This window comes from Perca fluviatilis, chromosome 9, assembly GCF_010015445.1.
Source record: "Perca fluviatilis chromosome 9, GENO_Pfluv_1.0, whole genome shotgun sequence".
Taxonomy (NCBI): Eukaryota; Metazoa; Chordata; class Actinopteri; order Perciformes; family Percidae; genus Perca; species Perca fluviatilis.
The window spans coordinates 10364097-10378063 of NC_053120.1; the positions used below are offsets into that span (position 1 = coordinate 10364097).

The window sequence follows — 13967 nt, forward strand, 5'->3', positions numbered from 1 at the left end:
ATGCATCAGTCAACCTGTGCTAACGTAGGATATATTCAGCCTTCTCCGGATTTATGTGGGCCTATATAGTGAAGCCAGTGCAGTTGACATGACTGTCTAGAAAAGGCTCTATGTGTAAAAGTTTCTTAACAAATGGTGTGTGTGTGTGTGTGTGTGTGTGTGTGTGTGTGTGTGTGTGTGTGTGTGATTCTAAACTAGCAGTTAACCTCTGAGGGAAGTTGTAGGTGTTTCCTGTTTAACACATCAGCCACTACTTCTCTCTGTTGTCTTCCTAGTGCGCTTACTGAGTCCCTGGTATCATATTCTTTCTGCTGCACTTCCAATGTGTTGAAATCTCTGCAAACTGTTCTCTGTGCTTATCTTTCCAGTTAATGATAGACACCCCAACTTCCCCAGTCACCAGCGGCCTGCCTCTCTTCTTTGTGATCACAGTGACTGCCATTAAACAGGTGAGAACACAAGCACATGATGGCTTCCTCTTTGTCGGGCTGAAAATGGGGAACTGCCATACATGCAGTATTATTACAGTTTGTTTTAATAATATTGTTTTAATGGGGGGACTTCAGATATCCAACTTGTATTCAGTTGAAATTAAATTGATTAGGAAAACCTGAACCATTCCTCTAAATTCAAAAAAAAAAAAAAAGTCACAATGTTAAATTTATGTAAATGTGAAAATGCTGCAGTTGATTCAGGAGGCTTTATTTCTCTAATCAGTGATGAACTTGGCATTGATATAAAAAGGTGTGTTTGGAATAGCTTAAACACCTATTGGGCTCTTCAGTTGATCAGTGACTAGTTGTGCCAGCACCATGTCATCACTGTTGATCAAAAATGCTATATCGCTGTACGTGACTGCTTATTGAATGAATTTCTTCATAAGGGCTACGAGGATTGGCTAAGACACAAAGCGGACAACGAGGTGAATGGAGCTCCGGTGTTTGTGGTTCGCAGTGGAAGTCTGGTGCAGACAAGATCCAAGAACATCAGGGTAAGATGGCAAAAACGACACCCTTAGGGAACTTATACCAGTTAGTCAAGTTCAAAGCTTTAGACCATGTTTAAGAACAGGGCTAAAGTACCTAAAAATAACTTTTACGCAGCTCATAGTCAACAGCCATAAATAACTTAAGCTTGGCTGTTAAATTCCTGGTGCTCATGGTGTGTCTGTAGAGCTAGTCTGTATAATAGGTAATATAAGATGTCAATGAAAAGAACTTTTGTATAGGTTACAACTGCAAGAAACTGGTGCATTAATAGTGTCCAACACAAATGTGATGGAACATTTTCTGTGAATGTTGCATTTGTTGCAGTAACACGAATCTACCATAAACCATAAACATTACCCAATTCTTGAGCTATTTGCATATTTACAGCCCACAGTTATCATGAATGGGTCTTGCTGTTACCTTTCCTGTTACTGATGAGTTGTCTGCTGCCTGGTTATGCCTGTTACCTGTGTACACAAATCCTCAGAGCTCAGGCTTCTCAGACACTGTAACAAGTGTGTCCGTAGCCAAATCAGTAGTCTGGCTCAACGGATGTACACTGCTGGGATAAAGCCTGATATGTCCATCCCCTTCTGCTATCTCCATTATCTTAAATATCTGCTCTGTAAATCATTTGTTCTGGAAACCAAATTAGAAACATCTATACTTTTCTTCACATTAAGTTGAGAAACTTAGAGAATTTACACATAAAAACTAATATGAAACTTCACACTAAGAATGAGTGTGTGCGTGTGCGCCTAGGTGGGGGACATTGTTCGTGTGGCTAAAGACGAGACGTTCCCAGCTGACCTGGCGTTGCTGTCATCAGATCGTGGAGATGGCACCTGCCACATCACCACAGCCAGCCTCGATGGAGAGACCAACCTAAAGGTGTGTGTGTGCGCGCGCGCACGCTTTGGTAACGATTATTACTACTATTTATGGCACAAACCGTTTGAGTAAAAATAGATAGCGACATATTCAGGGATTCAAAACTGCAAACTCCACAAGCCAACTAATGCCAGTCTGTGTGTGTGTTGATCTATTGGAATAAGTCTTCAAATGGCTTGGATATGATAATACCACAATCTTAATTTTGTATTTAGAAAGTCCTCTGCTCACCTCTCCTAACCCCCACAGTCTTGCCAGAGGCGTTGTTGCTTAATTGCCTCTCTAATGAGATGCTGCTGCTTCTGTTAGTTTAATTATATAGCATAGTGGGTTTTTGGTGTTGGCCTAGAAATGGGTTTGAACAGTCTTTGCACTGTTTGATATTTATATAAATTGCTGTCAGCTGCAGCTGTTTGTACACTGTGCTGTATAGCACAGTAATACTGCAGAAGCACATTCATATCCTTTCTCTTTAGGAATGCCTAAACCCAGCCTGACAAAAATACTGTAGCTACAGTATTATTGGACCAGGTTTATTTGACCAAATATATATGAAAAGTTTGGCAAAAAGAGCTCAGCTGTTTTGTTCAGGGTCAGAATATGTTGGGTGTCAGAGGTTTAGAACAGTGGTCCCAAATGGAGTCGACACATGGCTGCATTCGAGGATGTGAAGTGAAGGTAACCATGTCAGCTAGTCAAGGCTGCTGATGAGTGATGCATTTTCTCACTGCACCATGTTACTCTCATAGGAGAACAGATTTCGCAGTAGATGCACTGCAGTGTTGCTCTTCCATGTGTTACTCAAACATTCAGTCATTTTTGCAAGTGTGGGTTTGCTTGAATAGGTGATTACCGTAGAGACAGACCTCTCATTCACCCTACTCTGACACTCTCCCTCCTTCGCTTGGTCAGGGTTGAATTGCTGCCTCCTCCCTTGCACAGCAGCTGCAACTGACAAGTTGAACCAGTTTTTTTTTATAAATAAAAAGTGTTTTGTAGATCTATTTGTTCTTTAGTATGATAAACTGTAACGTACATTTGTCCAATTTTAAACAATGCATCCCATTCATTAGCATTTAACTGTGCGTCTGTATCTAGACTCACTACTCTGTGGCAGAGACGGCAGTGTGTCAGTCGGTGTCCCAACTGGAGTCCCTGCAGGCTGTGGTGGAGTGTCAACAACCGGAAGCCGACCTGTACAGGTAGTTGGCACTTGTGTATACACACACCTTTTAGGATGAGAGCATGAAACGTCCAGTGTAAATTCAAGTTTATTTATTTAGCACATTTCAAACAACCGGTGTAAACTCAATGTGCTTGTATATGTGAAGCATGTACAGTAAGCAAAGGATACTCCTGGTAAACACGTTTTAGAACATTAGAAATAACGATTCTGCCTTTTGAATCCTCATATAGGAAAATCTTTATGCTTATTCTTTTATTCTCGATTTTCATTTTTAATCGTATAACTAAATAACGAAGTACAGATGATTTTCACTCACTTTATTTTCTGGGGTCCCCGAAGACCCCTAGAAGTCTCCAGAACCCACTTTAAAAGCCATATGATTAATACATGTTAGAAATGCCCTGCAAGAGATGTGGAATTAAATGGATGATGGGGTGAGATGGCTTCAACGCCTCTTCAACAACCACTCTTCCTCTTGTCTGTCTCAGTTGGCTACTTTAGGATCGATCAGTTTATATTTAGATCAGGCAGTTTGTTTCGGTGGCAGTTTTCTCCCTTCCACCTCTCTTGGTCGCTGTCGCTCTCTATGATGATATGATTACTGACCAGCTGCATATACACACACGTTTTACAGTAATCAGGTTATTAAAATGCATGTAAATCCTCAGATTTTCAGATTTATTCCAGTAGCCTGGTTTCCTGTGTGTATGTGAACTTAGTTACTGTCTCTCCCACACCACTCAACTAAAATGCTTTTGGCGTTTTCCAGGTTCGTCGGTCGGATTACGGTGACTCAGCATGGAGAGGAGATAGTCAGGTGAGACCAGATTTGTCCAGCTGCTTTGGCTAATAATTAAATTAGTAATTATATGTGTGCTGGATAAGCTGAAGGCACTGCTAAACCGACACCCCCAATAATATGGATACAGGGCCTTCTGATTCATGTACTGCTACCAAGGTTACACCATCAGACAAATAAAATGGGACAGTAGTTAAGGGGTAAAACATGACAGCATATCTGTGTGAGCCATAGTTGTTCATGTAATGTGCTTTTAGCAAAGGGTTACAACATGTTACAAAATGACCTGCACACCGGCCTAAAGGGACTAAACTATCTCAGATATGTTATCAGCAGTAGGCTACTATGCCACCAAAAGACAAAAATGAGCAGCAAAATTATATACAGAAGATGTATGAGCCTCATAGACTGTTGTTAAATGTTTGTCAAGTGCCGACTGTGTCTTGTTTGTGCCCAAATCCTATTACAGCCACATCCATCTTTCTCTGTATTTATGTTGTTTTTGTTTGCTTTTATGTCAGACCGCTGGGCCCAGAAAATTTGCTGCTGCGAGGAGCCAGGTTGAAAAATACCAAAGAGATTTTTGGTGAGTCAATGCAGGTAGAATAAAAAAAAAAGGGTCCTGCAAAAGCAAAACCTCCACCTGAGAGGGGAGCAGCTAGGGGGGTAAATATTTTTTTTTACAATAGGAAAGTTGAGAGAGAAAGACATAGGCTCAAGCTCAGGTTGCTTCTGAAATGATTCCAGTGGATGTTGGAAGCGTGATAGAGAGGTGTGACACAGCCACGTCGCAGCTGTGATACAGACAAGCCAAGCTCCGTTGACAATATGGGTAGGACAGGCCAATTATCATATGCCTGAGGTTTGATTATGTCAACCGAAGACTTTTATAGCACTAGTGTGTCCGTGTATACGGTTATAATTGGGTGTTATGTTCTCATGACTTCATGTGCAATTCGTCAGTAGTATAGTGGTCTAATCACCCATAATCTGGAGGTAATACTTCAACCAGCTGTGCTGTTGCAGGTGTGGCTGTTTACACAGGAATGGAGTCCAAGATGGCCCTCAACTATAAATGCAAGTCCCAGAAACGCTCTGCAGTAGAGAAGTGAGCATTTTCTGTTGCCTCTCGGTGTAAGCAAAATATTCCTGTTTTCAGATGTGCCTAATTTAACATGCAACTTTAAAATATCTTCCTGTGTCAGGTCCATGAACACCTTCCTAATCATCTACCTGGGCATCTTGCTGTTTGAGGCCGTCCTCAGCACTATCTTGAAGTATGCCTGGCAAGCTGAGGACAAATGGGACGAGCCTTTCTACAACCAAAAGACTGAACAGGAGAGAAACAGCAGTCCTGTAAGTCTTCTTCGCATTAGGCATCAGAATGTATTCTTATTGATTTCCCCTTTGTAAGTGGTGCAGGCTATCAGCCCCAGAGATAAGATGAGGTGAGATTTTCTCTCTTTCTTTCTTTTTCTCCACTTAATTCCCTCGCCAAATAATAATGGGCTTTTTCTCCCTACTGCCAATATAAGTTAATAGAGAGAGTTTAGTGAAGATATAACGGTGAGCCCACGCTTGAAACCACATACACACACAGAGTCCTAGAAGGATGCTGGAAGGGCGGTGTTAGTGACTCTAGATTTTGTGACAAGGCTTAAGAGAGGAAATGTCTTTCATGGGGACAGTCTGCCGGCCTATCTGCCTACCTGCCAACACCAATCAGTCAGAGAGAACAGCAGCCTCTATGTATTGAGACAGAGGGGGGAAAAAAATCACAGTCCAGTACATTCGCTTCCCTTTTCCCTGGAGACAGAGAGAGGAATACCAGCAACAAATTAATGGCTGTGTTTTTACCTTTAGTTTAAACCCCCTGGCCCCGTTACAGTGTTTACCCTTTACCAATGACTGCATGTCTCCACATCACAGCTATATACTTTCTCCAGGGAATCTATCGGTTCTTCAAAAGTCTGACATTTTTTTAAATGTAAGGCCTAAAGATTACAATATTCAAGTCCAAAAAAAGAGAAATTGATTTCTTTATTTTGTTAGATCTCAATTCCAGGTATAACATGTCATATACGTGTCCTTTGGCTGCTGATACTCTCTCAGTCTGTGGTCCTTTCTCACTCTTCTTTCCTGTCACATGACATTATTAACTCCATAATGGGAATTAATTGCCCTGCCTGCTTTAATTTAGAAGGATCAGTGATCATTCTGTGTGTGGCTGTGTATGTGTATTAAGCAAAAATCTTTTGCAACCTTAATCTTTTCCTCCATTGACCAAATGACGTTGCATTACCCCATTGCCAAGTGCATTTCTGTATTTTTCATATCAGATGGAACATGGCCAATTTTAGCTGAGATTAAATGCAAAAATCATTTGCCACTTGAAAAGTTATTTTAAACGGATCAGATGACAACCTTTTTACTTTTAAAGGTTTTGAGGATTTTTTTAGTTCTTTTACAGACTTCCCATATTTTCATTTTTTGTACCCATCATCCTCCTCGGTCAGTGTAACGCTTATCAGTTCAATTTTCTAAGCACAAACGGACATTTGGAAAAACTGAAAAATGGGTTCAAATATCAAATTTTTCATTTTTTTCCCGCCTTGACAAATTAAAAAATTTGATTTTTAACCTGTTTTTCCAATTTTCTGTTTTTATTCAGAGGATCAGAAATTTAGAAAATTACAAAATTGCGTCTGGGCTCCAATTATTCAATACTGCAATGATATCCTCTCCCTCGTTCCGCCTAGCTGCGCCCCCGCCCCCACTCGAAACCATCAGTTGCACCTCTGACCCCAAAGTCTATCAGTTTTTCATTTTGGTCCATATGCAGTTACTGACCTGCATATACCGCAAAGTAGAGAATACCATGGCAGTATTGAATAATTGGAGCTCAGAGGCAAGTTTGTAATTTTCTCAATTTCTGATCCTTGGACTAAAAACAGAAAATTGGAAAAAAACGTTTAAAGATCCAATTTTTTAATTTGTCAAGGTGGAAAAAAATTAAAAATTGGATATTTGAACCCATTTTTCTGTTTGTCCAAATGTCCGTTTGTGCCTAGAAAATTGAACTGATAAGCGTTACACTGACACTCCTCCTCAGTTGTTTTTGTGTTCTCTTTCACCCACTCTCTATCTTGCATGCAACTTCAATTCAAACAAACAAAAATGTTTTTATTTGTTACCCTGAAGTTTAGGTAACATTGGCTTATCTTACTGTCTTGTTTCACTCGTATCCTCATTGTGTTGCCCTCCTCTTGTGTCCGTTTTTTTATAAAATGTACTCGGATCCTTCTTTAGATCTTGAAGTTCATCTCAGACTTCTTGGCATTTCTGGTCCTCTACAACTTCATCATCCCCATCTCGCTCTACGTTACTGTGGAGATGCAAAAGTTCCTGGGCTCCTTTTTCATTGGCTGGGATTTGGACCTTTACCACGAGGAGAGCGACCAGAAAGCTCAGGTCAACACCTCTGACCTCAATGAGGAGCTGGGTCAGGTATGGAATGGAAGTGCAGTAGCGCATGCATAGAGCAAGAGAGTATAGATTCATATAACTTTACATCACTCACATACACATTTGCCTGAAAAAAGTTTTCCCGTCAGATATTATGTAGTATGTGTAGTGTAATATACATCAAGATTCAAGACTTTATTGCCATTGGTGCAAGTTGCTAGGAATTTGCTTCAGTGTGCTCATGACAGGACATCAACACAATACAACAAAAAAACATAGAGCTAATATATACACACATGGGATCACACTTGACACAAGCAGATAAAAAAGGCAGATAAAAAGGGGACACCGATCACTACATACCTGGATGACAGTCCAGGAGGCTAAAATAACAGATGTCAAGTTTAAAGTGACATGTTGCATAGGGATGCATAGCGCAAATCCACAACTTTGCAATAAATAGATAAATTACCGCTAGTATGGTTGGCATAAAAAGTAGTATTAGAAAACCAGTGTGAAGAGATGTACAATTTATACAGGCACGTTAGGGGAACCTTTTTTCCATGTGGTGCTGGTACTAAGATGGAGAGCTGTTTAGGGATTTAATGGCTCTGCAGTATGTTGTATTGCAGTAAATATGCCTATTTGGATATAGCAAGAAACCTAAAACAGATGCAATTTATTCTAGGGCTGTGCAATTAATTGAATTTCGATTTTGACTCCCAACGATCACCAAAATAGTATAATCGAGAAAAAACGATTATTTTGCCCTGTTCTGTTTTGCAAGAACACTCTTATTTTGTCTTGTGTTCTGAATGACACATGCATGCGCACATCCGAACGCGCACATCTGCCCCTCCCGAAGCCAGTCAGGGAGGCAAGTCGTGTGCATATCATCCGCTGGAATTTAAAAACTCAGCGCGAGTAAAGATGGCAGCAGCGTTTGGTGAGCAAAAACAGGCAAAACCAACTCCGTTGTCTGGGAACAGCTAACGTTAGCTAACCCTGCGGTCCCTCTGCCTTTGCCCCCCCCGCTGTAGTATACTGTCTAGAGACGTTGTATTCCCCCGACACGATGTATTCACTTACTGTTTAAAACTTTTTCCAGCTTAGTGGGGGTGCATAGGCATACTGCTCAAAAACAACATGAAAAAACATAGTAATGTTCCCTCAGCATTTAGTTTTGTTGTTAAACTGTATGTAAATGAGCAGGTATGTTAAATCACCTGTTTCACGTAACGTTACTCTAAGGTACCGTCTATGTGCTGGAGTTTTCCTAAGGTTAGCTAGCAAATAAGCCCACTGACGGCGACATTATTGTTGATATTTTGGCACAATGTTTAGTAATGACAGTAGTAGTGGTCATAGTGAGTGAACATGTGATGTGAGATGCACATTGTGTTATGTCTGTGGAACTGTTCATTAGCTGTGTAACATTATGTGTGATATCTGTAAAGCTGAACCGACTAACAGTAGTTAAACAGATTTTATTCTGATCCAAAGACTCTTTCTGTGAGATAAAGGACACTAACAGATTATACCCTGGACACTATCCATTATATCCAAATGTTAATGATTAATCGTGATTTCAATATTGACCAAAATAATCGTGATTATTATTTTTTCCATAATCGAGCAGCCCTAATTTATTCATAATTTAAGTGTTAAGTATAATATTAAAAGTAATATTTAACCCATGGAATTTCATTCTAATATGATGAAAGGGAACTTGATCTCTGCCTCACCGTTACTACTCAACTACATAATACTAAACTTATGTGTGTATCTTTGTGTTTCTGTTTCCTAGGTGGAGTATGTGTTTACAGATAAGACGGGGACGCTAACCGAAAACGAGATGCACTTCCGTGAGTGTTCAATTAACGGAACAAAGTACCGCGAAGTCAACGGTAAACTGGTACCAGAAGGAATGACTGACGATACACCAGATGGTTCCATGCCTCACCTGGTAACTCATATATACTATATACAGCATAATATATATTAGGGTTGGGCGATGTCTCTTTACATAAATATTTTTTTCTACTACCATGGGCTAACAGTTGACATAGAAACGATTAGACATACATTTAAATGCCCTCTGTAAATGGTGCCCGGCTGGTAGGGGCAGTTTTTTACAACTTGACCTACTTTCACTTAACTACGGCGCAGTAAAGTCAATCAAATGTCCGTGATCTACGTAACGACAGTACAGTGGGACGTTTGCCTTCAACAGAGCGACAGTAATAACCTAATATAACATCATTACGGAGTTTAAACTACATTCTCGATTATGTTTGCACTAAATAACGCATTCAATAAACAGAAACATAACTCTTGCAGCGCACATAAACAGATGTGCAATATTAGCTCACACATAAAATAGCACCCTCGTGAATTAGCCTGTTGCTAACGTACATTCATAAATCCTGCATAACATCGTCCCGTACCTACAGGACCTCAGACTTACTTATTGATGCACGCACACAGTAGTGTCGACAAACTTAGTCCAATGAGGGGAGAAAGGAAAGTGTGATAGCGTTCCACTTTAACGCTTTTTTCTCTCTCACTCGACACCACTGTGTCCAACGTTACTAGAAGGTAGAGCGAGCTACAACTGAAAGGGAGAGAGAGAGAGAATGTATCACTACAGCCAATCCAGTCTGCTCAAAGCGATGGTCTTTTTCACAAATAGGTTGCACGTAAGGGGGGAAAAAGTAGCTTCCACTTAAGGAGCCCTATGTCTTTGTGTCTTTGCTAGTTTAAATGATATCGTCCATCGGCACAACCCTTATTTATGTATATATATATATTAGTGCTGTCAGTTAAACGCGTTATTAATGGCGTTAACGCAAACCCATTTTAGCGGTGTAAATTTTTTTATCGCGAGATTAACATTATTTTTGGCCCAGCAAACTTTGTAGTTTTTTCACATGCTGTTGCAACAATTAGTAACATTAGGAAAACTACAACACCACACCGGATCTAGCTAGACCGGAAACAAAACAACATGCACGCTGCACACACTTGTTTGCATTTGCTTGCAAGCCGGCCAAAGAGTAGTACATACCTGCAAACTAGTCGCTTTTTTACCAAAAAAATTGACGTTTTGAATGGGGTCCGAGACCCAGTGCTAATACGGCACCGGTGCCTTAACGAGCGTTATCTACCGGACCAAATAGCAACGCGGATTTCGGTTCCTTATTTAGGTGCCACTTAGATGCCTGCGCTTCTTTCTGATGCTCCGAAAATGCACGTTAGAGGGAACTGAAACATTGCCGCACAGGAGGCCAGTCAACACTACACTTAGCAGCAGGTAACGTTAGCCTACTGTTTGCTAGCAGCTGGATTAAACACGGTTAAAATGTTTACAGCTAAACGGTGTAAAGTGTGTCTTTATTTCACTGAGTGGACTCCAACACCGGACTGTAGCTGCCGTTGTCTGAAAAACGCAGTCATGATGTTATGTTGCTGGCCTTGCCAGCCTTGTGGTGCATTCACTGTAATTGTAAATACCCTTTTCCCATCCAGTGGTTGTTTTCACTGTTTTGTGCTCCTTTTTTTTAGATCAACTTTTTATTGTTTTATATTTTTGAACATAACAAACAGACGAATACAATTGAACAAGGTGCTCCTTTTTTAAATGTATATATCTTTCAGTTCAGGCACCATTTTTATAAGTATTGTATCATGTTGATAAGAGCATTTAAAATGAGAAAAAATAATGGGACAAAAAGAAATCAAGGGACATTTAAAATAGATAAAATTGTGCGATTAATTGCGAGTTAACTATGACATTAATGCGATTAAATATTTCAATCGTTTGACAGCACTAATAGATAGATAGACCAATATACCATCAAATATGACTTAATTAACTTAGGGACTGCTTTTTGCCTCAAGCTATTCATGTGATCAGCAATAGATAATTGAACTAATTTATGTGTTCTATGAAATGGAGATGTGAAAATGCTTGTGATACCTGTGATTGCACAGCTAATTGATACGATTTATTGTTGGTAACAGCATATGCACAAAATGTGCAAACATACAGTGTACACTTTACCCAAATCAACCGGACTCTGTGACACTGAATCACATCTATATAAGAATAAGAATTGATGGTGTCTCTTCCTCTCTCGTCCCTCCCTGTTGTCTCTCCATCCAGATCGGTGAGGAATTGTTATTTCTCAAGGCAGTGTCCTTGTGTCACACGGTTCAGATCAGCTACGACCAGCCAGACTGCCCGGTTGGAGGAGGAGACCCATTTTCCCACGCAAACGGTTTCTCTTCCAATCACATGGAATACTACGCCTCTTCACCGGACGAGAAAGCTTTAGTAGAGGCCACAAAGAGGTAAGGTTACATTAGAGCTTCTTCAAGAGACTTCTCTTATTTAAATGTAGTGCATAGGTTGAAGAACCTGCTAAGCTATTTGATTCATACAAGTGTGCTCCTGCCTTGTCCCCGCTGTTTCTACCAACCATCACCTCTTAAACCCGTTTGACACGTGCCTCACATAACACAGAAAAATAGAAGCAGCTGTATTCCTTTGGTTGTTGTATTTGCATTTTGTACTGTTAGGCCACTGCGTCTGGACGACTTTGCAGGGGTGGACAGATTATTTTGACGTGCGTTAATAGTCACTGTTATTTTTATGACGCACACCTATAGCTTTGAACAAGTCAACAGCTGAAATCTGAATTGAGCCTAGAAATACAGTAGTCTGTCAAAGTTGAGGTTGAGAGAAGGAAATACGTGTTTTAGAAAACTTGCCCCATCTTCATGTGTATTATGGCAACATGCAGTACTTCCAGAAGAGCTTGGGGTTTCGTGTGTGTGTGTGTGTGTGTGTGTGTGTGTGTGTGTGTGTGTGTGTGTGTGTGTGTGTGTGTGTGTGTGTGTGTGTGTGTGTGTGTGTGTGTGTGTGTGTGTGTGTGTGTGTGTGTGTGTGTGTGTGTGTGTGTGTGTGTGTGTGTGTGTGTGACAACTCAGGAAATGTGTAAATTCAAGTCTTTATTTTTTTGTGTGTCCAATGATGCAAGGAAACAAAACACCATAAAGCACTGTATATATAATATATCTGCCATTTCTTGACCATTGCACCAATATGAATCCTGGCTGTTGACATGTTAAATTCTACCTGTTCTGACTGTGTCAGCTGCTAAGGGACATTGAAATACTTGGAGGACGTGGAGGTTAAATAGAAAGTGGCACTTACTCTCTTATTGTCACAGAAATATAGAGCAGGCAGCCATTTAATGTCCAGGGAGTGGTAGAAAACCCTCAAGCAGGTCTGTGTGGAAAATGGCTCAGAAGGGGAAAGAACATTAATTGAAAGTGACCATGTGCTACTATACTGTTTGATAAAAGGAGAAGCTACAACACTTCTCTAGTTCTACAAGAAAACAATGGTAAACTGACGATTAAGAATTGTGGCTGTGTAGCGCTCATCTAAATTGTCAGACTGTGTTGTTTTACAAAACTTTCAGGCTTCATGGTGTGTGGAGTCAGTTATTCTGGCCAATTTAGTTTTCATACCATCAAATTGATTTTGTCGAGCTGTGAAGGGCTGCACCCATGACCCAGTGCCTGAATGCTCCACGGACAGTGTATCTGTGTTGATTTGAACTGAAAGGAGACAGTTGGAACTATAACCTCAATAATCACTCGTAAATATAACCGTTAATGTTACAACACAATTTAACCAAAATGTGACACCATTGGTCAGATTACACATACATATTGGGCTACAAATCTTGGCACTGTATTCTGGTGTTTAAAAAATGTCTGATTTGCTTGGTTTGATAAAGTGTTTAGTCACTTCACAACAAGGAGGTCCTACATTTTATCACCTTGTTTGGAGTCTTGGTCATGTATTTGTTCACCTGCATTTCTGTAGGATGTGCTACCTTTTTCCCCACAGTAAATACACATGTCATAAACTGTAAGCACCGTCCCTCCATGACCCTGAGGAGGATTAATAACTGAGGAGGGTATCATTTTCGTTGTGGTGCAATAGGGAGCACAAGCTGTGCTCCTCCCACTGTTTGCTATTTTCCTGACCTTGAAATTTGCTTTGCCTGTACAGATACAAGTAGAAGTGCAAACTGAAAAAATGAGGCAGTGCAAAGCGAGTAGGCTGTATTTTAGTGGACACTGGGTCTCAGATGTTGCGCTCAAAATAGACGTCTCAGAACCATGTTGGTTTCTGCCGCACCGTCCCTGTCAGTCCTATGATTTTATCAACTAGTGCAAACTAAATGCTTGGAGCAAATGCACAGCAATAACCTAATAATGCTTAAAATGTTATTTATATATATATATATATATATATATATATATATATATATATATATATATATATATATATATATATATATATATATATATAATAAATAGCCTACTGTATGTAACCATTTACAACATGAAATACAGTAGAATAAAAACTGAAATAGCGTGGGACTGATGCGATCATTTCAGCGGCATCATCAACATTTTTTATTATGCATTTTAATCATCATTGTACAAATGATAAAAACACAGATAGAAACACACCTGCCTTTGGCTGCAGATTTGTGGTGCTGTGTTTGCACGTTGTGTTACTTTGCACCATCCAGACAACTATCATTTCCCAAAA

General features: G+C 40.1%; 1 protein-coding gene across 1 annotated transcript in view; it reads left to right on the plus strand.

Moving 5' to 3' along the window:
* Window positions 1-13967, plus strand: part of atp11b (ATPase phospholipid transporting 11B (putative)) — a 51365-nt gene that overhangs the window by 635 nt on the left and 36763 nt on the right. Inside the window, exons 3-13 of the mRNA XM_039811525.1 lie at window positions 369-449; window positions 884-991; window positions 1752-1880; window positions 2979-3082; window positions 3836-3883; window positions 4387-4451; window positions 4892-4973; window positions 5071-5221; window positions 7175-7372; window positions 9138-9296; window positions 11496-11683. Of these exons, the coding sequence (XP_039667459.1) occupies window positions 369-449; window positions 884-991; window positions 1752-1880; window positions 2979-3082; window positions 3836-3883; window positions 4387-4451; window positions 4892-4973; window positions 5071-5221; window positions 7175-7372; window positions 9138-9296; window positions 11496-11683 (1313 nt within the window). The remainder of the gene's footprint in view (window positions 1-368; window positions 450-883; window positions 992-1751; window positions 1881-2978; window positions 3083-3835; window positions 3884-4386; window positions 4452-4891; window positions 4974-5070; window positions 5222-7174; window positions 7373-9137; window positions 9297-11495; window positions 11684-13967) is intronic.